Source organism: Argopecten irradians, chromosome 1, assembly GCF_041381155.1.
Source record: "Argopecten irradians isolate NY chromosome 1, Ai_NY, whole genome shotgun sequence".
NCBI classification, from domain to species: domain Eukaryota; kingdom Metazoa; phylum Mollusca; class Bivalvia; order Pectinida; family Pectinidae; genus Argopecten; species Argopecten irradians.
The window spans coordinates 50,646,446-50,671,668 of NC_091134.1; the positions used below are offsets into that span (position 1 = coordinate 50,646,446).

Here is a 25,223-nt window from a genome sequence, read left to right on the forward strand (position 1 = left end):
ACAGGCGGACTTCGAATGGATAAACAAATCGAAGCTGACATGTCACGAATTAATATTTTGTACACGTGCATCCCAGGTACATGTAACATCTCTTAAATCCTCAGGATACTATGTAATATCTGAATGCGATTATGCCGCACACAGCCATTAAGATTACAAGTTTGAACCACTGGCTAGGTTATTGGTTGTTATTTATGATCAATGAAGTTCACGACAGGATTCGAAAATGAAGTAAAGCCGAGTACCTGGAGAAAAAACTTATGATCGCACTTATATTACTGTAAGGGTTGTAAAAACTTTGCGTTCCAAGACATCTTTATTGTCAAGAATGGAGTAAATTGAAAATCCATTCATGTTTCCAATGTTCCACTATCAATTTCCGAATTCCGAACAGTACAGATCAAATGTCGTTAACTCATTTGTCCCTTTCTTAATGATTTATAAAACGTTTGACCGCAAACTGTAGTAAATGCAGAATTTCCTGACAGAGCGATCTACTGATTTCATTGCATTTTTTTCTGCTACAGACAAAACGTAGCAATATACATGTATATGTATATGAGTTCCAGATGATGAGCTTATAGATTAAATAGGTCTGTATTACTTATTGCCTTTTCAATTCTTTTGTACCAAATTTATTTGGTTATACTCAGGTATCAGGTTTAATATCCGATAGATTGCGATGCATATGGTCAGTGCATGCATTTGAAAAAAACATAAAATACGTTTTAATGGTTTTGCTCCTTGTGGGAGGAAAAGGTAACTCTTACTCGGCCATGTTACATATTGTATATAGTGCTATTTTACTGAAGCCTATTATATCAAAGACGCCGGACAGCACACCCTGCTAAATTCCTGTGTATTACACATTCTAGTGTCAATAGCGTTACAAACCAGTCATCCCACGCATATACAATGTGTGTGTTGAGCACTAAACAGGAGCATGAACTATGATGTGTCTTGACTAAAGGGCAGAATCCGGAGCCTTCCTCACAAAGCTAGCATTCAAATTCATGAAACAAAATATCCTTCTAGACAAGTATAGACACATGAATCGGGTGTCAGATAAATTTTAGGGGCCGCGGTGGCCGAGGGGTTAAGATGTCCCGACATATTACCACAAGCCCTCCACCTCTGGGATGCGGGTTCGAATCCCATGTGGGGCAGTTGCCAGGTACTGACCGCTGGTCGGTGGTTTTTCTCCGGGTAGTCCGGCTCTCCTCCACCAACAAACCTGACACGTCCTTACATGACCCTGGCTGTTAATAGGACGTAAAAATAAATAAACCAAACCAACCAAACCAGATAAATTGTGTATATTTCACAAATGTATCGTATGTAGTCTTCTACCAGTGGTTTTGACAACTATTTCCAAAGTGGCTCTGCCCCAACTTACTGTTGAACATGATACACATGATGAACCCTATATAGGGTCAATATTGCACCATGAATCGTAATGTAGGAAAATGTTCTTTAGCACTTGCAACCACATACTACATGTACGTACCTTGCTTTGGCACATGCTACTTCTTGTATAATGACATTTCAGCACAATTCTGTAGCCAAGAGTCAATAGTCTGGAGAAGAGTTGCATCCCTAAACGTTTGTCATAACGAGGATGGCAAATAGGGTTCATTATTAATGTTCTGCAATTGCCTGAAGAAGAGTATTTATAAATTAGAATTTGTAGTCCGACAGACCGATATGATAGCATTGAATCCAATGACTTAATGCAAGTATTGTGAGAAATGAAATTAGCTAAGGAGTTTTGGGGTCTGTGACCTGCATTGTTCAGACTGATCACAAGAGTGCAAAGGAAGAAGGATAATAATTGTGTTAAAAACAAGAGACATTCTTATATCACAAGAACAAACAATACTGTAAGTTAAAGAGTTCATAGGTTTCTGAATCAGATCCTATACTGAAAGCTGTCAGCTGGTTTGTTGTTTTTAGAATAGACTTGTTCAAATTAATAATACCAGATCCTCTGCTGGATAAACAACTGATGGCACATAATGATATTTGGATATATTGAATATGAAGCCGGACACAGTTCCCGGTGTAAAGCTCTTCCACAATATGCTAGACGCTGCGGCCCGTCAGTATATAGTCTGAAGAGGGCTTTGCAAGTCATACAGTACCTTTGGAGAAGCTTGAAAGTTTGTTCATTAAAAGACCAGCATCTCCTTGAACTGTTTGAAGATGGCTTGTATCAGTCATGTTATTGGATTTCATTCCTTATCAACAAATACAAAATTGTGAAATGAATCATTTTAAAACGCAATGGCTGTGCCTGAAAAAGACTGGGGAAAATATAATTTCCACAATATGATTAATTAAATTTCTAGATATATGTGGAGGGGAAAATGGGGTTAATAGGTTATGTTCTGAAAACCTACTGTAAGTCCATTGGAGACAAAATTGAAATCATGGGAAACATTATTCAAGCGAATATCACTGAGGAACTTGGTTCAGAGAAGTTTCTTTTCAAAAAGGTTACACACTGTATCTGGCAACGTCGTACAGCCATTTTTGTTACCGTTAGTCCTTTCACATGTGACAAAATCTTCCTAAATTAAAGTATAGTCTGCATATAAGACCAGCAGCTGGTACGTACCGGTAGTATTTATGTATGTAAAGATGTGCTATGATTTGTATCAGGATTTGTGACACAAGTACCACTATTTTATGATGGAAAACTTTGCAAGAAATGTTTTTAAATCATTTGGACAGATACCTCTCATAAATGTGTGAGGCTAAAGGACCGGTATGGGACTGCAAATTAGACAAAATAAACGAAAACGGCCGCTTTCACCTATGTCTCACCTTTTACCGAAATAAATATGACACATATCGAATAATTTATAATACACAATCAAAACATGGTGCAAGGTTATCGCTATTGCTCTATGTTAGCTATGTATACCATTATGTATGGGAGACATACACTAGGTTTATGTTGCTGTCCGTATTTATTGTGTCTGACGCCATATTTTGCGATACATTGTACATGTATGCTACTCTGAAAAGATACTGTTTATCAATCTATCTATATGCTTATCATTAAAGCAAAACTTAGGCAGACGCAGGTCCTGCATAATTTATATCAAGGCGAATAGGAATGGGAGCTATCAGTATAAAGGTTGTACGTTTAATAGGAATGGAGCTATCAGTATAAAGGTCGTACGTTTAAATAGGAATGGGGCTATCAGTATAAAGTTCGTACGTTTAAATAGGAATGGGAGCTATCAGTATAAAGGTCGTACGTTTAAATAGGAATGGGAGCTATCAGTATAAAGTTCGTACGGGAATGGGAGCTATCAGTATAAAGTTCGTACGTTTAAATAGGAATGGGAGCTATCAGTATAAAGGTCGTACGTTTAAATAGGAATGGGAGCTATCAGTATAAAGTTCGTACGTTTAAATAGGAATGGGAGCTATCAGTATAAAGGTCGTACGTTTAAATAGGAATGGGAGCTATCAGTATAAAGGTCGTACGTTTAAATAGGAATGGGAGCTATCAGTATAAGTCGTACGTTTAAATAGAATGGGAGCTATCAGTATAAAGTTCGTACGTTTAAATAGGAATGGGAGCTATCAGTATAAAGGTCGTACGTTTAAATAGGAATGGGAGCTATCAGTATAAAGGTCGTACGTTTAAATAGGAATGGGAGCTATCAGTATAAAGGTCGTACGTTTAAATAGGAATGGGAGCTATCAGTATAAAGGTCGTACGTTTAAATAGGAATGGGAGCTATCATTATATCGTACCTTTAATAGGAATGGGAGCTATCAGTTTATCGTACGTTTAATAGGAATGGGAGCTATCATTATATCGTACCTTTAATAGGAATGGGAGCTATCATTATATCGTACCTTTAATAGGAATGGGAGCTATCAGTATATCGTACGTTTAATAGGAATGGGAGCTATCATTATATCGTACCTTTAATAGGTATGGGAGCTATCAGTATATCGTACGTTTAAATAGGAATGGGAGCTATCATTATATCGTACCTTTAATAGGAATGGGAGCTATCAGTATATCGTACGTTTAATAGGAATGGGAGCTATCATTATATCGTACCTTTAATAGGAATAGGAGCTATCAGTATATCGTATGTTTAATAGGAATGGGAGCTGTCATTATATCGTACGTTTAATAAAATTACAACGATAAAGCTAATCGAATGTTTTAATACATTGCGTGTATACGTATTATGTTTATGTATACTAATTCAAGAAACAAAATGATGAAAATCTATCCTGTGAAAATGATGTTTACAAATATATAAGATCATCTATAGAATGCTATGTGATAAAGTTTGGCAATAACATTATTTCATTTATAATTAACGTTCTATTTTTATTACTTCTATAGCATTGTACGGTGTACTTCGAAAAAAACAACAACGAGTAGAAAACAATGAAGTTATATAACAATTTAATATTTCAACATGATATAACAATTAAATTACTATTACATTAAACTTCTCGAAAACTCACGGACATACAAACTTACATTCTTTATTTGTAAAATCTCACATTAGTTACGTAATGTGATATTCGTCCAAACTCACCCTAACCTTAAATATATGATATACAACTAATGAAGTTAGGATTCGTATTCATTCTAATCTTCATTGCACTAGAGATGCATACAAAATTCTGTATCAAATATGGAATTTGTTTCTTTAACAATAACACTTACACAAGCATGTCAACTTCCGTGCCTAAGAGACAATCAAAAGCGGGACAGCTGGCTACCGAACAATTGTGTTAAAATGAATTATACAACAATCGTTCAATTAATGCCACAGTATTGTACGAACTACAAAGTCCAAAGATGATAAAACTCCATTGATCATCATTTCTTTAGTAGTTTTTTTCAATTTCTATTGTAGAGATTTAGAATACCTCGAAACTATTCTGTGACTTACATATATCCAGATATACAGATCGACCAAACTATATCACGACAATTCGGGTTTAATACATATGTTGTTTTATGATTGCGGAAACTGATTTTAAGTTAGAACTGAATTAATTCGTAATGGAACTCAAACAATTATACAAAAACCTAAGTTCAGGCCTGTTCTTCTCTTACTTTTGTATTCTGGTTACCCTTACCTCTCTTACGAGGAAACATCAGGTTATTCTTAGTTCGATATGTCATTGTATAAAGTGCCTGTATGTACTGTAACCACTAGAACTTATAGACATTGTTCCACCACTACTACTTCAATATGGTATAAGTACAACACACAGTGCTTGATAGCAATAAACATTCTGGAAAGAAGAACTAATTAGCTTCACGAACCATACATTAAACCTATTGAGTGTTCTGTTTTGTTCTCCAAGTGATCATTGAGTCAGTACCCTCATATTTTTGCCTAGTCTGTCATAAAATGTACGTTAACTAGCTGATGGTGTAAAGAGCTTGCCGCCTTCGAGATAGTCCTCTGACTCTCGATTCTCCCTCCGAACTTTCACCAGAATCAGTCTGTTCCAACACAATACTTGGCATAGATTGTTGCTTGTATAGGAAAGGTTTTGACTTCTTCGTTTTCCGGTGATAAATATACATATCTTCGAATATTTTTAAAACGCTGTCCACTGACTCTCGCACTGATATTTCATAGAAGGCAGAACAGCCAAGTTCTATTGCACGTGATTTACCCTCTTCCTCTGTTACCATTCGGTCGTGTAATCTGTCATTTTGGTTTCCAACCAACACACATGGTGCCCCTGGTGGGCCATTTTCCATCGCCATGCTCATCTTACGAACCCGTTTGCAGTAAGAGTTTATGAGGAATTTGATTCGACTGCACTCGTTGAAACTACAACTGTCAGTGACTGAGTACACTAACACATAAGCATCGGCCCACTTGATGTTCTCCTCCGTTTTATTTTTTTCACCCTACAACATAATTAGAAAAAAATATTTTCCCTGTTGAATGTGAAATAATTAAATAAGTATGCACCTTGTTGCACTTTTAAGAATAGATCGAATATCCTGTTTATACAGTGAGTATATACACCAATTTACGGAATTCCATTTGCGTTTGATTTGCATTTGGGTGTTGACAGTGTAACTACAAACGTAATAGCATATATTTGAGGCTATATATATGAGGCTAAATGCTCCCTATATTTTACGCCGTAACTGCAATTTACTTTATCATTGAACCTATCCTTTGTCTTCAATTGATGGGTTTGGCAAACGTCTTATAACATTATGTCACACATGCGATGGTGCACGCACTGAGAGAAGGATACACATTAAAGTGTAGGTTACAGGCCATTCAGCCCAGTTAATGATAAAAAGACATTATGTCTATCCGCCCATAGATCACGATGTTATCAGAAAATTGCATTACAAAACGATTTTTTTACATCTAGATTTGATCTGGATTCCTGGTTGATTGAATATTTCCAAATGTACATTATTATGATGAATTCATTTTGTATGCATTAACGCTTTAATTGCCTTTACGAGTTTTTTTTTTTTTTTTTTTTTTTTTTAATTTAATAAGTTGTAATGTATATATATGCACCCATTTAGATAGTTCAGAGTCTGGCATTATGAATTAAATTCAAATGACGAGCATGTGAGCATCACTTTGTTGTTGTTAACAAAGAATACTCTAAATCTGTTTTTTTTTCGTGATGTTTTTATTTCGCGTTTTACCCTTTTATATTTTTCAAATTCGCGATCTAGATTTCTGAAGTTCTAATTTACTATTATTTGAAACAGTTTTGCGGCGATCTATTTTTGCGATTTCCTAACACTCGTTAAATCTTCGAATTTTATCAATGTATGTTGCCTGTTTACAGATTATTGCCATGTGTTATCAATAACAAAGTAACCGTTCACCTAACGGCAATGTCACTTTATATGCGTTGCTTCCAAAATGCTCCTGAATTATAACGAACGTAGCTATTTCTAGCAATAAAAAACATAGTTTATGACTGTCAGTTTTACGGCGAGGAACAGATATAGAACCACTAAAATAATGAATGACGCACAAAGAACAAAGGGAAAGCATTGTTGTAGACGAAGTATTTTACTATTTTCATAACATTTGTCATCAGGTAAAAAAGTGCCTACATAAGCAAAAACCCTGAGTCTGTAAAATAAGAACGGAGAAACCCATGAAGAAAAGATTAGAATTGTTGTCAGCTGTTTCGGAAAGTTAACCTTTTTCGTTTTATTATTATATCTGTCATACAAAGCCAAATAAAATAGTGTTCAGCCATTAGCCATAATGTACTCCTTCAGTAACGATCTATGTTTTTTTTGTGGCTTAACAATGATAGTGGTATTTGCGTATGTCAGTATTTTGATAATAATATTTTTGTGTAATCCTACTAAGGTACGAATTTTATTTTTCATCCAATTATTCTCCAAAGTGGACTTGGCTCACCTGTATTGCTGTGTCTAGGACTTCTATGGTGACGTTGTCTCCGTCTATACATTTGTTACAGCTGTACGTTTTCTCTGTAATAAAAAAGTTGCACGGATTACAATAGCTTCAGTTTTAAGTTACATTTAACATGCAGCCAGACGAGTAAAGTTCACTTTCATAGCAATGAATAAGACATTAAATTCGAACGATTTTCTCAATAGTACAAAGCGCAAATAGCTCCCTTTATCTCCAAACACTTGCGTATTTACTTGAAATCCTATATAGCTACCGTATTGTCGCGTCAATGTAAATATTTTTTGGAATGAGTATCAAATAGATAAATTTGATTACATGTACATATCACCACTGAATTATTCATATATGCCGTATGTATTTGGTTGAAACTTATCACATACTTTATTTATTTTGTCAATATGAGAAAGGTATTGTAAATTTACACTAAGCAATTACGCCACAGTTTCTAATTTATCACCATTTTGTCATATACATGTACATGGGGGCAGACTGCTTGTGTTTTTATCGGCTGCCTAGTATAACAACTACATAAACTTAATAGTTTCTTTATCAGACCCAACTTGCTGCCGGAAAGACATAAGATATTTCGGGCATATAAAATATGAAGTGAATATGTTATGTTAAATACCAGTACGATTAGACTGACTATTTTGTAAACTCCAACACTTTTAATTTCAGAATTAAAAAAAAATGAATAAAAGCAAACATAATAATATCAGTTACTATGATAATATAAAGTCACCAACAGCGGCTATTTCTTTATTCAAAATAGATCCGAAAAAGATAATATTCGTCTTCGTCCATAAGATACCTTTGCCAAGATAAATCTATTTCTTCAGATGCTTTCTATATATAACGCATGACACATCGGAGGGTAACCAGCTATTTTGTTGCTATTTTATAGTTCATTGACTTAATTTTTTATTAAAGTTAAAACAAAATCGCTAGGAAACAAGTCTCCTTTCACTATGTGTTATATCAGTTACTGTTAACATAACCTGTGGTTCCTTCACGTAATACCCTAAACCAGGCCATCACTTTGATGCCGCTAAGATTGGCACTGACGGAATCAAAGATTTGGTGGTACGGCCTGGGACAAAACGTGGGCCTACATCTGGTGCCGTGATAGATACAAAGGGTGAGGAGGGTCTTGGGGTGCTGGAATGATATGCTGATGATGAGATGGAATGTGGTACCTACCTAAGTTAGGGTCGTATTCTCCTATGAATCTCCTCGTCAGGAATCTCACGGTCAGGGCTGAAAAGTACAAAGGCAATTTATTAGTAGGGTAATGTTATATCATAGTGTAACTACGTGCTGTGTCCGGATTTACCGACCTAGATAAAAACAAATTTGTCATGGGGTGCTATAAACAATATCTGGAGTCCAATCCCTATGAATTGGACCCATGAAGACATTGTGTTAGATCTATCTGTATATGAACGAGGTATGTTTTCTGATATGAAAATAGCAAATTTATTTGACTTAGATTAGAGCTTAAAACCACAGCATAGCATGCTGATTTATTAGATACTGGTGATATGCTTGCCTTAATCTCACCGATACTTGAAAATCTTATTGCTTGAAAAATTAATTCAAACGTAATTAGTTTTTGTTTTTTAAATACGGAAAAAGGTAGATATTTCGTGTTGTAAAAAACCAGCCGTAATAGAATTATTCCGGAATTGAACAAAACAAAACAAAAATAATATCATCAATAAAAGTTTCGATGTTTGTTTAGGCTTTCAACACTTATCCCGAATTAAGTTCACATTATAAACGTAATAAGAACGCATCATTGAGTGTATTTAAGCCATCATAACAACGTCTCAGTTCTCCAACGTTCTGTTGTGATGCTCCATATCCAATTAATGCTATTAACCTACTACAATGTATATGACGTAGTGTGTGCAGGCTTACGTATAGTATCAGCTTAACATTTAATGAACTGTGACTTACAGTAGGAATTCGGTGTATACGTACAGCACACACGTCTTGTTAACGAACAGGGTTTCCTCAAAGATCAACATGGTTATGTTCAGATCAGGGGCATATCATTGGCAATGCAATTCATTTAACATCGACGTTATAACGTTACGTTACAAAATTATTTTGAATCAATTATTTTGTAACATTGGAGACTTCAGTTCTATATTAAGACCGTTATAAGCATACACTGTAAACGAACTTCAACGTGCGATTAAAGTTCGCAAATTTCTAGAACAATAAGATACCGCGAAAAGTTGTCGCGAAACAGTTCTAATCAAAAGGTAAACTACATGACTCTAAATCGCACAATTAAATCGCCATGAAAAAGTCATTGTTCGTAAAACCATAAGTTGCCGTGAAAAGAAGTTGGTTTGCAGTAAACAAAGCTTAATTCTTTTCTATAATTTGGTAATCGCGAAAATCAATCGGAATTTCTACACATGAATAATTTGTTGAGTCCATGTCAATTTAAATTTCGGATGTGTAAAACATAAAATCTTGTCCTGTGCACATAAATTTCAAATGTCAGTAAACAAGTAAACATGATAAAGAGTTCAGCTACCGCCAACTAACGACGACAAGTGAAATCTAATTTCAACTGGTATAACGACAGGACCGGTCCTCTAGGTAGTATGTAATGATGTTGACCCCACTATTAATCGGCGTGACTGGGATTCCTACAGGAGATTACATTATTAAAAGGATAGATTCCTGATGAATTCTATGTGACAATGACCGTATAGAAGGGGAAATGTCCTCTTTCCTGATTGACTTGTTCTATATTATCATGCTCACCCCGACATGTGACCGGACGTTATTTGGTTAGAGATTATAAACACGGTGTGTATTGAAGACAGATGATGTGCTGTTTATGATTGATTCCGTCTTGTAAACAAGTGACCCACAACAGAAGTTTAATGAATCCAGTACTAAATGTTGCTAACACGCCGAGTTGGAGACTTCTACGAGATATATATGGCGTTCTTTTAAGATTTAACGCCGCCAAACATTATATAAAAATTGGACTGATTGTTGACACACGAGTATTCAAAATTATCTTATGACAATCTATATATTGTTGATTCAGTACCTGCAGCTTTCACATAACACTGTCTTTAGCAGCAAAGTAGACTATTGCATTCATTCCATTATATATTACTTCACGTCCTACTGCTATTGCTAGTAAAGAGTACTTAATGAATCACCCAAACCATTCTCCTATATTTCTGAGGCTAGAGCATTCCCAAGTTCAAAAAAAGCCAATACATTTGATATCAGACAAGAAGGTAAGTTATCCAGGAGAAATAATAGTTTAGATTCGCTCAGTTTAAGTAGTATCAGTATGATTCCATCAAGCAGACCATAGCTTTCATTTCATGATAAGGACAAACTTATATGTATCTGCATGTGAGAAATGAAAACGGACATATTTCCTCTGATGTAGGAGCACTAAGTTACTGTTGATAGACATGCTACATTGTTACTCGCGGATATTTGCCAGTACTATAATGAAATATTCCAAAGCCAGAAATAAGTCAACAGGGGGAAATTGGCGTTAGTCAACGCATCCTTGAGTGATGTATTCTTTATGGTGCTTATATAATAGCCGACGGTTTCCTTGACATGCGCGCATGCTGCATTGCATGACACAAACGTTAAGCTATGATTAGTAACTATATGTGTATAATGTGTTATTCTGATTACCTGCAGTATTCCTGTGATGATGTGATATCTGTCACAGACACGTATCATAAAACATGTGGTTTCCACGCTAATTATGTTAATGTCCATTATGAGGTAATTAGTTATAGACGAGAGGTATTTTCTGAAACAATGCATGCATGTGGTATGCCGATTGGACATATCTGCCTTCGTTTAGTGACAGACATTCATTAACATATCTTACGTAATACAATGTCTTCTGTCAGTTTTGCGACTCCCGAATTTATATACAACCTCTCATCTTAGTAGTGTCTCCGTTGATGCCAAAACTTTTGATGTTCGCATTGACAAAATGACTCAGAAACAGAAACTCCTTCATTATGGCAAGAAAATGATGTTTAGGTTATTGATGTGTATCCCATTTTTCTTCATTATTGTACTATAACTTAAGTTTTAGTTTGTTGTTCCGTGCCGATTTCATGTTTCGTGTCTTGTTTACCGTTACATTGCAGATAAGCAACGTAACCATTGCTTGTTTTTATCGGACAGAGATAAAGAATGTTACAAGATAATCTCACGCTACCAAGACGTAAACGTTAGTAGCTAACAAGTGCTTTCTCGTTGCCAGGTAGGTGAATACCACAGGCGAATTCTTGTTAATCAAACTTCAAATCAGAAAGAGAAATGGCTCTTCTAACGAGTGTCTGTGAACTTGTTGTTTACTCTTCATCTGAGGGTCATGTCATAGTTAAATTGTGCGTGTCGAGAGGAAACGGGGGATCCCAATCTAATCTATTTAAGTGGGGGTAACTCAAAGTGAATTGTTAGATCGGAGAGACTTTGCGAAGAATGTCAGAATACTTCACTTAACATATAATACCATTTGGTTTTCAAATTGAAACATGCACTGACATTAAAAAACGATGGAAGTAAAGATACCAGAGTATTGACCTTTCCCGGCATTGACTTAAATGTCAGGTATGAGTCAATAATGTCACAGTTATACTGAGTCAAAACAGCGCTATGGTTTTTTTCGGAGTCAGCAGCTAGTTTTTTTATCATCTATCCGATACATATCGGTTGAAAATAGACTTATCGATGATAATGTTAAACAAATCATCTGTTCTATTACCATTGTCTTTGAATGTTTAATTAACAACTTTAGTGTTGACTTGAATATGAGCCATTGTTTAAATTGACTGACAGTCTGATACTAGTAGACTAGCTACGTGTACATAGTCAGTAGTTCTGCTCCTGGATTCTTACGTTTTCTTCAGCAGCATAACATACACGCACTTTCTCCAATGACTGACCTCATAACGAAGTAAACAATGCTAGAAGCTATGCAGCATATCGTGTAAAGTTATTCATTTTCCCATATGTCCCTTCCCTACGTGACTTTGCACATTTTGCACTAATTTGATATGTCATATGAGGTCGTTTCCGGACTGAAAGTCTACATACAATACAAGCCACTATCGTAGTAACCTGAAGGTACTCTTTGAATTTAGATGAATACTTCTTGAGTATTCAACTTCTTCCTGTCTAAAAGACCAGGTTTCGTCTAGTCATGTCCTATTTTGTGGTGTACTGGTGACAGATTGTAACAAAAACACAATTAATAGTGTGGGTCAAATAACATAAGCGTGAACATAGAAATATAGTACTATACAGTGACCTGAGTACATAGAAAGGCATTTCTCGCCTGATTCAGGACCAATTTTCTCCCAATTATGTCCAATTAGGTCGAATAAAACCATCCGATTTTCCATAAATTCAGTATTGTTTTAGCAAAAGGTCACCGATGTTAGTTTAACATTAAAGTCAGGCTGTCGACCGTGTTGGCGTCCAATGTTTATGAGCAGAAATCGGAAAGTTACTTTTAATCCAATTTTTTTATCACCTGTATCATATAAATATCGATATTGCCTAATTATCGCTTTAAGGTATTCCGAATACCAATTGACCATGTCACATACCACTGACATCTGCATACTATACCCATTTCTCCTAATCCTGTCCAATTAGTTCAGCAATTAGCAAATTATCGTTACACTATGGGAAAACTAACAGAGGTACACATGACCTACAACATACACATTTGTACAATTAGTACTGGACTTTGTCTATAACTAAACGCACACCTAGGCATCCATTTCTATAAGTAATGTTACTTAAGCTCATCAACACACTACAAGACGCTGGCTACGGTTCTTATGCATCTGTCGTGTAGTATGATATTTCGATAACACGCCACAAAATGTTCATAAAGTTTTATTTTGGAGCGTTTTTAATATCTTTCTGAGAGTTGATTTTGCGCTACATTTCGACCAAAATAGTTCGTTTAAAGAGCTTGAAATACACCGTTCTATATTATCAGTGCTATTACAATGCGTATTGAGATTTCTAGATAATCAATGTTTACAGTTGGACTGTTAAATAAACTGCTACGGAAATCAAAAGCTATATGATGTGTTTTTACTTGTCAATGACTAGTCCAGCAGATTTGACACTAATGCCGTATGGATAAATTAGACATTGATGAGTTTCTCGCATGAATTAAAACCTGTCTTTAAATTTTTAACTTGTCAAATGTTTTCTATATCTTTAGTAAATATCAATTTAAAAGAAAGTATGTGTCAAAGATTACCATGTAGACAGTCAATGAGTTAGCGCTAAATATTGATAACATCAGAAACATGTCAGGAGGTAATGGTTGTCTTCACTGTTACCCCAGATTATTGCTAGACCGCCCAAGTAAAGGATCTTTATATAGATGATCCGTCTTGTGCCATCATTATGCCTCGCGTCTCTACCGTAACTAGACAATAGAAAGTCAAAACATTTATATCGCTTATACAGCTTAAAGACATTTCTTAAATGACTGAATCACGTTATGTGATAGCAATGTGAATTTCAAATTGCTGAAATTTGTTCCAACAGCACATTTACAAAGTACAAAACAGACAATAAAAATATAATGTCATACATTTTGCAGCCAGAGAAATACAATCCTTGAAAGATTGATAGTAACTGCTATGACACTATACATCTGTCTTTTAGAAAATATGGAACACCATTTTGAAGTTTTTGCCTAACTATTCACATGTACAGTTGATTTTTCAAGACAGCTATCTTTGAAATAACGCAAGAATCCTCATTCGATTTAGATACATGTACAGCATATGCAAATTAATGCATTCTTCAGGACACAATAGGACAATTATCTAATGATATAAAGATATGAGAAATATATCCATGTAATCCATGCGATTATCATTAAATTTGCAGTAATTACGCATTGTAATAAATCTGTAATGCTTTTCGGAAGGATACTTTAAGACTAACACAGACTTTATAAACCTGATACACAGTAAGTAAATATAGTAAACTTGGCATACTACATTATATACAACGTTACACTACGCTGAAGTAAAGACGAGGCCTTTTCTCAATAACGGTGTTTGTAAAGCTCTTAACAGACAAGTTTCGAGGGTTTAGGTTTATCTACAGGTGTGATAAATCATTATTATAACAGAATCTTATAAAACGCACATCACAAATATATCCGAGGTCAACGTGATTTCAAGGTGACCACCATATTGGCTCAAAACATAATAATGTTAATATCAATCTTAATCATTGCCTACTAGAAGAAATAACCCACGAGTATATTATGTCAATAGCGCAATAGACCTCCCTTGAACCTATATAGTCTTTACAAGGATAATATCCTTCTTTGCGAGGGAACATATCTAGTCCTCGAGATAATGAATAAATCTTAAGTTTTAAGCATTGAAGTTGTGACAGTACAGTATTTCTAACAAATATCATTTTTAAGTAGAAACTTGTGGTTAAAATTGCTCATGGGTGTATTCATCTTGGAAGCCAAAACATCAAATATATAATAAATGCATTTTAAACGTTTCTCTAACTGTAAGCTACAGCTCAAACACGAAACATATTTAAATACTAGTAAACTGACATACTTTCTATATGAAACGTACGATAAAATACATTATTAGAATTACTACAACATTAATATGTAATTATATCCATTTACATCAAGATGATGGTAATCTGGAGTCTTTTGTCGCCTTTATCAAAATATTTTCATTATTTAAACCCCTTAATCATGTAGACATTCCCGAGTATACTGGTAATACCAACACAACAGTAGTCAATAACGCTTAGACAAACAGCCGAAACCCTTAACCGAAAACAGGATTATATGTCAGAAATAGCATGTGTATCAACATCTGGATTACAAATTAAGCGAAAGCGACTACAAATGTCACCTGTAATACTCTGATAAATACCGAGATTACATCACAAATAATGACCGCTCCCCTCCGACACACAATAGTTAGGTACCTACTAGTATAGAAGGGAGCGATCATTAACCAAGCTTAGACGGGTATTACCTGGTGTTGTCAAAATCAACGAAAAATGGCTTAGCTGATAAGAATTGATTATGCAGAGTGTGGACAATACGACACCTTGCTGACCTATAATTGACAAGTCCGGTTTGATTAGAGGTAACCAGCTGGACATTGAAGTGGGTTATTGTAATCTCATGATCTACACGAAATATTTCGTTGCCTAATCTACCATGTGTTTTTGTTAGAATTCATACAGACAACTGAAAGTCACTGTACGTTAGAGGTTATACTCTTGGAACTATGTATGTTAATACAAGGATTGAAAAGGGATTAAATGAAAATCACGTATTCATTATTTGACACACGATTAACAAGTCGGCAGTGCATAGTTATGTACTGTGGCAATATTTTCAGCATTAAATCTCAAATATATCAGTTCATTTAATGGATAGTGATGTTCAATAACATAATTTCACATGCTCTAATATAATGTTTTAAGAAACACAACAATAACTAAACTTGAACAATTCTAGTAACCATAACATGGGATTTATAAAGTAAGGAATGTTATTCATTTGGATTTCTGAACATTAACAAAACTATTGAAATATCTTAAGGAAACTGATAATTATAACAATGCTTATACTTAATTGAGTTAGCCTTGTCCTTCTTTTCTATAATTGGATACCATAGCAATAACATTTTTTATAGAAATCTACATAAAAATAACATTAAAGTAACCTATAGTTTTAACAAAGATAGGATAATTTATCTGACTGTCAGAAAACACGTGAATCTGTGCTTTACTCTGGTGCTAGGTCAGCTTTTATGCATCGTCAGCAGAAAAGTTTGACAGGTAAAGGTCAAGCATTACACAGTTGAAGGTCGTTCCACTGGGTAATGCAGATGTCAAACACGCGAATTTTACATAAAATTGTCGTGTAGCCTGCGAAGGTTTTACGTAAACAGTGTTTAAATTGAATCCTCAAAGACCAAGGGGATGTTGTTAACTAGGTTTAACAGCCGTTTAATATAAGTATCTGGAACCTTTAATGTGTTTGTACCAGATATGTTATAGCTTTAGCTGACCATATACCAGCATCCACGAGTCGTCGACCTCCATATCACACAAAAAACCGCAAATTGATTTCCGTCCATTACACCTGGAGTTTTACATGTGAACCTGCTTTTCTGGACTAATATTTAGTTTAAGTTTTATGTTTAATTTTGTCAAACGCAATGCCAACTTAAAAATAATGATAAAATTGATTTTTGACAGAGGTTAATTTAATGTTATGGTAACAAATTTCGCACAGGATGTTTAATGAATCGTTAAAATTGAAGAGAGCAAAAACGAACGAAATATCAAGGTGACCATTCTTTTCAAAATCCGGTAGATACTGTGAAATAAGTGGTCAACGTAGACCGATTTACAAATCTGCCGTGAAATTACCTCCGTGGGGCGTGTGCTAGTGTATTGTTAAAATATTTCCCCTGAACATTTGACACTCTTCAATATCAAGCCATTAAGATAAACATTGTGGGACGCGGTAGTAAAACAATGTCCATTGCGTAGAAAGTTCATCGGCGGGTTATATAGTTTATAAAGATGTTTTTAAGTTTGAAACGATATAGAACAAACACTCATACTGTACAACAAATTAATACAATTTGGTCAAAGTTTAAGGATGAAATATAAAAATAAATACAACAAGAGACACTTTTGCAAATGCATTTAGAGTAAGACGTTCATGGAAGGTTAACAAAGCCTTGACAGTTTCGTTTTTTTGGCAGTAGAGGGGACGACCAGAGAAAATAAAGGGTAAAAAGAACGACATTTTCTAGGAAGGATGGATTACCGTTGTCGCCGTCTATTACTTCAGCAGTGGTGCACGCAGTGTCATTGAGAAACACATATTTTTATTTGGAGAATTTACACATCACAAGAAATAACCTCACGATTTCACGCTGAAAGACCTTCAGCCATCACGTCGACAGTAAATCTAATTTGCCTGAGATATTTATGGTAGATGGTTTCAGTGTTAACTACAGAAAGCATGTCCTGGATAATGTGGCGTCATGCATGCACATTTTTACCTTTTATTGCATTGTAATACGTAAAAGTGTATTTTTCTAGATAAAACTATGTTGAAGACCCAGCTGAAACTCTTTTCTATAGCATATATAAGATAAAGACTATAAAAAACATATATCATTTATTAAAATGTCAGATCTATGAGCTGATCATACGCATCCATATTAATTGCTGCAGCTTGTATACATATGTGTTCCGCATCGCGACTAGATAAACTTTGTTTATATACCGCACTCAGGGATCGTACATGAAGGGGTAAAAACAGAATATCAGAACTGACTTATACCAGAATCCACGAGCACAATGAAACATACACTTTTGGTGGAAGTATTTCTCTTACGATAATTGAAAAGAGGAAAACAACGTTTAAATTTTTCGAAGAACATCTTTCATTATACACTATAGTGTAGCATATTTGAAGCAGATGGAAAATGTTGACATTTAACCGACAACCAAATTGCTCTGTTCTTCGATAACATTTAATAATGCCGTTGTGCAAAATGTGATTAGATGAGGAATATACGATAACCTTCATGATACACGACCACGATTTATATTATCCCTTTACAAAACCGGCGAAACATTCCTGTAAGAAGTGATAAATAAATATGCCGTTTTAGACATTTTACAACACTAGTCAAGTTGTTAACATTTGCAAAGCGTTATAAACAAATAACTTTTACTATGTTGATTTACCTCGCATGTCACATTTAAAGTATGTTACATGGACATTAAGCGTGAAATGTCAGCGAGGCAACAACCCAATGATTTATAACACGTATTGTTTGTATTGTTATTTAGAACAAACAGATCCAATATTTGTTCCACCAACCGTGCGATAACCATGTGCCTTTGGAGAGTTTATCAAACCTTCAGACTTGTCCATTATAGTGCTTGATTATGTACATTATACGGTCCCTACAACACATTGTCTGGAATCTCCCCATACATAACATTTTATAACAAATATCATTTATCATTAATGTCAAATCGTCATCAACATAGCCAAAACAAGTTATATAATATTTAGAACTTTTAAAGTAAGAATCTTTGTTCACTAATTAATTTACTGTGTATAGTTAAAGATTCTTGTTGGGTGCATAAAGTTTAGTTGATTTTGGCTTGGCAAAGTGAAAGAATATCATTTAGGTTAATAAAATAATTCTAGAAGCTTTATTAACACTTAATTTTGCAATGCATGCACTTCGTATTGATTGCTTAGAATTCTAGTTTTTTTCATAATTCTTTTTACCAAAATTAACACACAAGAAAATGCGTAATAATGCAACAAATTACTGACCTGATTTACCCACTCCATTTTGTCCAAGAATAACCACACGGAATGGGCGTTGCTTTGACGACATAGAAATCTTGCGGAGAAGGTTGGGGGATGACATATTTCTCATATTCTCTTTGAGTTTCTCCCTGTGTATAGAGGTAATATCTGTCATCATACTAATTGACACACAGGTTATACAAACTTACACCTCATACATCTATGGACGACACAGTTGTTTTAAAGCTTCCGCTGCACATTTTCAGATTTTGTTTATAAATTGCTCAAAGTGGAATGTTTTTTCACCACAATAACAATCCCTAATGTATCAGGGCACATTGCATTACACAAACATAATGCTTCTGTTTCTAAACGATGCCAAAAATCCCGCAGTTCCCACAGTTCTATTGGTTTCCAGACGAGTGTGACTTAGATACCAACTGACACACAACCGGAGGTCTCCCTACCCCACTCTCACTCTGTGAGCAGTACGTACGTATATATACACTGACGTACATTGATAGGGGGATTACTCTAGTTCTCGTCAAGAGATGTAATTGACGGGGTCAGTGCTTGACCATCAATTCAACCGTCTATCATTCATTCAAAGTAATCACACGCATGGATATTGTCTAGATATGCTATAAACAACCTAATCCGTCTTCTCTTTGCCCGCTGTCAATATCACAGATAAAAGTAACTTTACATCCACGAAGTTAAGATTTCACATTTTTTCCTCTTCTTGATAAATTATAAAATGCACCACTGACGTTAAGTATTTCTTACAAACATTAACCACAATACAAAGAAATACGCGACACATGCATATCCATACAACACTAATACTTCAGAGCTGGTGTGAGAATCTACTCTATACAGTAGTAAGTATCACTAATGCAGTTCGATAGGGACTGCTGTATTTCACTGGTTCGCCATCGTGTAGACATAACAGGTGCAAGCTTCGGAAGGGTGGTTACATTGTCGACAACTTAAATTCTAAATACTTAAAGCGTCACAAAGCCAGGTCACCTGGCCCAACCGCATAAGGTCAATCCTGCCGAAAGCCGATTATTATATTTCATAAATGTTTTTTACGGTGTATTGAACTGTAACGTATCAGGAGTTGAAACATAAAACAAAGCGGAAAGTGGCTATTAAGTATTCGTAAATGTTCCCGTTGAATGCCATGCATTGGGCCCGTTTAGAAGGCTAGGAATGGCTCATGAGACAAATTGTAGTATATTGATACAAGTCAACTTAAATACTTCCTGAGAGTACAGCGAGGTAGGGATTTTTTAAACTGACAAACTATAAGGATCATGAGACACATTGTAAGTTCATAGAAGAACCCAGCCACTAGAACAAACCGGAAATTGGCATAGGAGTACCTCATAACCGGATGTAACCATAGCGATTGTCAATAAAATAACTACAAAGTAGTTAGGGAATTCTGATTTACACTGGTAATAAAAGCGCTAGACACGAATAAGCCTTCCTACTTAACACCTTGTTACAAAGTAGTGCCACTTCGCCACCTCCTAAATATTACAAGAATGAAGTAACAGCACCACATGCGGTACCCGCAGTACACATATGTTTTCTCAATCTAGAAAGAGCGAAAATGACTTCATGCAGAGGCGAATCAAAGCTTTGACGATACTGACACAGACTAAAACCACAGCACGGGTTCACTTAGTGCACCGAGGTTATCGGTACTTCCAGATTTTTTTTTTATAAAAAAACCTTGATTGACTTAAGTATGTTGCATTAACAGTAATCTTAAATGTATCTTGTCCGATTTAAGACTGGCCTTGGATCAGTTAAATCATAATAAATGGCCTATTTTTTCAGGGTGTGGTGGAGTGGAGGTTAACGAACAGATAATGTAACATATCAACAAAACTTTATGTATTATTCCACAGACATTATGAAAATGCTAAAGGAAACTTAAGCAAAAGGATCATTTACAAAGATAGAGTTATAGCTAGTTGTGGCTTACCGGATAAAAGGTCTATGTGGTTGCATGTGATACTAGTACCATTTTTATTTTCTTTGTTTGAAAAACACGAAAAGATATTTTTTTAATTTCTGAAATCTAAAATATGAGATGATGTTGCATGTTACATAAGAATCATCCGTTAAAAGTTACTGCTATGTTCTTCAGGAAAGAAGAAAAACCTATTTCAAAAGCTATATGAATATATCCAGCTTAAAATACTTATCTTTCAATCTTTAAGTGTTAATAAACGTCCTGACTGTGATATGAATACAAGCCCAGATAAACCAGACAGTGACACATTAAGGTTTAGTCAGACTGTGTGGGTTCCGTTTTACTGCTGTGATATACTTTACTTAGACTTATTTTTAATAACTTAAATATACTTACAGTTGATATCGCAGCCCGTCGTTCCTCATGATGGTAAACTCGCATAGCACTGCGTACACCTGTAATCATTAAAAATTCTTATCAAATCTACACTCGTTTCACTCTAAGCGAGAAAAAAAAGATGTAACAAACATTCCAAATCATCAGAATTTTTTTGTCAAGATGCTCGCAAAGTTTATCTCAAATAATTAGGTCTTGAAAGGAAACTACGACTCCTAAAAACTATTCGCTATCAACGTCCATCGTTCACACTTAATTTTTTACACAACCCTGTATGAACTAGGTGGTGAAATTGTTTCTATGGAGATAAACCACTTTCGATAAAGATATCACATGTATCACATCCATGTTGTATAATCATTTTTTGAAGATACTGGTGGAAAATGAATGTTAATTATAAATTAAAAACAAAGCTAATTTGCGTTACATGTATATATGATGTAGTATCTTATCTATATATCACCTATGCACATCCTTATTTTAGGAACATGCCCCTTTTCCATTGGTTTGTGACCCTAACAGAGTGCAGTAGAGATAATTTAAATAGCTATTGGAATTCGCAACCTCAAAAGTAATACTTACAATTTGAGATAATTATATTTTTCGTTTTGAATGTCTATTGTATTTAATAATTCACTGTTCCTGTGATAGTTATTATATCCCTGTGTTAATTTCCGTCTTCAGGTACCCGACTAACCACAGGACCTAACATTAATCCCTTATATACTCCCCAATTCTCCTAACAATAGCACTATTCAGTGGTTTATCACCTGTACAAGAATGCAAGAAGTTTGATAAGAAATGAAGGTAATGTTACACATCCTGGAGGGTTGGTTGGCATACCTGTCTCTCAGGTAAAAAGTACAGGTAAGGTGTTCGCCCTTGGTGGCACGTAAACATCGGGAGATAAACATGTAACCTGCGTGTTACCTCGACGATTACATCTTGATATCTCGACTTCGGCTTCGCATTGATTCGCGGACCCTCTGATATTAATTAACCTTTAATATCTTAATTCAATTTAGGCGTTCATGCGCTACATGGTGTGAAATTAGGTAAACTTGACCCCTGCTGTGGGGTTAAAGGTTTAAAAACAACAACTACAATGTATTTCTTGTTTCTGATAGAACAAAAAAAGTAGAACTTGCTTTAATTAAATTTGATTTTATATTTTGTTCATTTTAACTCATTTATGTCTATTATTATTGTAATAACAGAATGGCATTTTTAATGGCATTCATATTTAACGTTCCGGTACAGGTAATTACAATAATTACAAAAATAGATGAGCTAGTTCCTTGACTCTTAACTAAATCTTGAGGATAAGTAAATTGTACGCTCATTTCAGCTTTATAGCATGAGGCCAGGATCATGAAAGAATCTTAGACCTCAGTTTTATACACTTTAAAAGCCAATCAAATATGACGTAATTTTATAACGTCATTTTTTTTTATTAGCGAAGCCTTAACTTCAGACTGTTTTGGACTTTAGACTGTTCCATGATCCAGATACATACATCAGCGTTATATCCTATATATTTCATACGAATTCAGTAAGGCAATTCATTATAATATAAAACGATAAAGCGTTACTACCAATCGTATCACAACGTTGTCGGTATAATTTCAGATCTCAGAGAGCTCGTTCTTTGTCCTTTAAACGCTCCCACGTATTAGCCATTCTGTACATTAATATATCTGTTTATTAACAAGGAAGGTAAACATACCAATCAAAGACTATGTTTATTTATAAGAAAACTAATTTCCTGACCGGTATTTTAATTAACCTTAGTGGTTCTACCTTTTCTCTCGTTTGCACGTTACTTTGTAATATAGACGTACACTTAATATGTCAACAGGCAGCTTTAGTCTGATTGAAGTCAATAATAACAGAGTCAATCTATTTGTGTACTGTATGTGCCAAAGTGCAAATGAGCTGTGTTAGCATAACAACAGAGAAAATCTATTCTTTGATTCCAGTATCTGGCATATACTCAAATAAATGTACCACAAAGTAAATTCGTAATGTAAATATGATACACTTGTTGCAGTAACGAACTTAACAAAATATTTGATTTTCAATTGGTAATGAACAACAATTGCATATTGACAACATAATGGTATTGTGTTATACTAACAGTGCCAGAAAAGGTATACCCCGACGCCCCTCAATATGGCCTACACACACGCAGACACAGAGGAAGAACCGAGTTTGCCTCTATCGAATTAAAGAAGCATAAAGATGTATGTATCAATAGGTTTCCGATACGCTCCCCCACTCTGACGTAGCTATTCATTTATTTGATCAGAACGACGGGATAACACTATCAGAGTACATACTCATAAGGCGAGAGTATAGTAGAACCGATTTAGTAACAACTTACTAAGAAGAGTGACGTGAACCGTTTGTGGAAGTAACAGCAATGCAACGTCATCCCAGTACGCCAAACCTTAAATGCTACATCATTTCGTCTAACAACTAATCACACTTACCCCTAAATGATGTAGTTTTGACATGAAAATCAGCTTTAAATACAATATGTTGCTGATTTCTTTTTTTGTTTACGTTTGACCTATAATTCGTTTTCTTTTGTAAGTCGCTTTTTTGTTTTTATCTATCAATTTCTGAAACCAAATCTGAATGTTATTTTTCCAAAATAATATATATTATCCGTGATAGTTGTTTTATTTAAACATATCTCATTTGCATACATACAAATGTGATTTGACACAACATACGAACGTATTAACCGTCTCCTTCCGTAACTCCATGATGGTTTCTACATATAGAAAGGATTTTATATCAGGTTGATAAGTTTTAAACATGATTATAAATCTCATTTCTGAATCATTTCATGGCAATCTGCTGGTTTAAATGTAACTGTAGTTTAATTTTCGAAATTCGGGCAATAATGTCCAAATGAAGTTCTATCGATAGCCTCGTTATATTCTACATATGTATGTCTGACTACATGTTCGTCATCCTTTATTTTCAACATGTGTATTCAAACCTTCTCAACAAAAAACACAATGTGAATATCATTGACAGAAAGTACCATATAGAAATACTTTAAACGTACTCACCTTAATACCATCCACATCTGGTGATACCTACAACACAACAACTATAGATAAAATACAATGTTAAATGACAAATCGAATTCATTGAATAGTCGACATTCCTTACAACATCGACACCATATAACTGACGTGATAGAAGGTTTTGATTTACAGCTGTAAGGTACTTGATACATTGCCTACCTAGAGTTACTTATGATAATGGTACAGCTATATGTTTGTGTCCACCCTGACTATAAAACATGTACAGAGAGGTCATTTCGTACCGAGAGTGGGCGAGAGCGACATGCCGCTTGACCAGCATGTTTCGGTACGAACGCTCATATACAGACATATATTCAGGTATATTGCATGATACTATGCAAGTATGCTTTAAATCTGCAGTGTGTGTATCTTACAATACTACATACATTATAGCAGGATCTTTATTTTAGGATTATATTTATTTCGCATTGTCGCTTTGGCGTTGTCGTGGAAATTGTATTCACAAAAAGGGAGGGAATAATAATGCACGAAATTCTATTTTGCTAACAATTATTTTAAAATTAATCCCTAAAAATACAAAAATGATCATATATTGTCTGACTGCAGTCATATTAAACTACTAAATTAAACTATTAAATTAAGCAAAATTGAACAATGAAAACGGTCAGTTTCTAAAACCGACAAATTAATGACATAATGAACAGATAACGTCATCATAATAACACAGATAACAAACCACAATTAGATGATGACTGAATACGTAGGCCACAATAGTAACATTGGCTACATTTGTGTTTACGTTGTAATTTAAGTGAAAACCAAAATAAACAATGACATATTGTGTCAAATAAAAGCTCATTTTCGATGCAGTTAACGGTATATGATTTTGTTGTTTCATAAATATGAAATATCAACAACACTACCGA

At 34.8% G+C, this 25,223-nt stretch overlaps 1 protein-coding gene across 1 annotated transcript; it reads right to left on the reverse strand.

The window, feature by feature from the left end:
* Positions 1–4,427: 4,427 nt before the first annotated feature.
* On the reverse strand, positions 4,428–21,938 carry LOC138331835 (ras-related and estrogen-regulated growth inhibitor-like). Its single transcript, XM_069279656.1, has 6 exons — positions 21,818–21,938; positions 21,236–21,294; positions 18,874–18,998; positions 8,646–8,702; positions 7,428–7,501; positions 4,428–5,920 (listed from the first exon to the last, which is right to left on the reverse strand). The coding sequence occupies exons 2-6, from the start codon at positions 21,262–21,264 to the stop codon at positions 5,420–5,422; spliced, it is 786 nt and encodes a 261-aa protein (XP_069135757.1). The 5' UTR covers positions 21,265–21,294; positions 21,818–21,938; the 3' UTR covers positions 4,428–5,419.
* Between the last annotated feature and the right edge of the window lie 3,285 nt (positions 21,939–25,223).

Coding starts and splice junctions, on each gene's coding strand:
- LOC138331835 (XM_069279656.1), bottom strand. CDS start 21,264: ATGAGGAACGACGGGCTGCGATATCAACT. Junction 7,502..8,645: donor AGAATACGACCCTAACTTAG/GTAGGTACCACA, acceptor TTTTTATTACAG/AGAAAACGTACAGCTGTAAC. Junction 5,921..7,427: donor TCCTAGACACAGCAATACAG/GTGAGCCAAGTC, acceptor ATTATGTTGTAG/GGTGAAAAAAATAAAACGGA.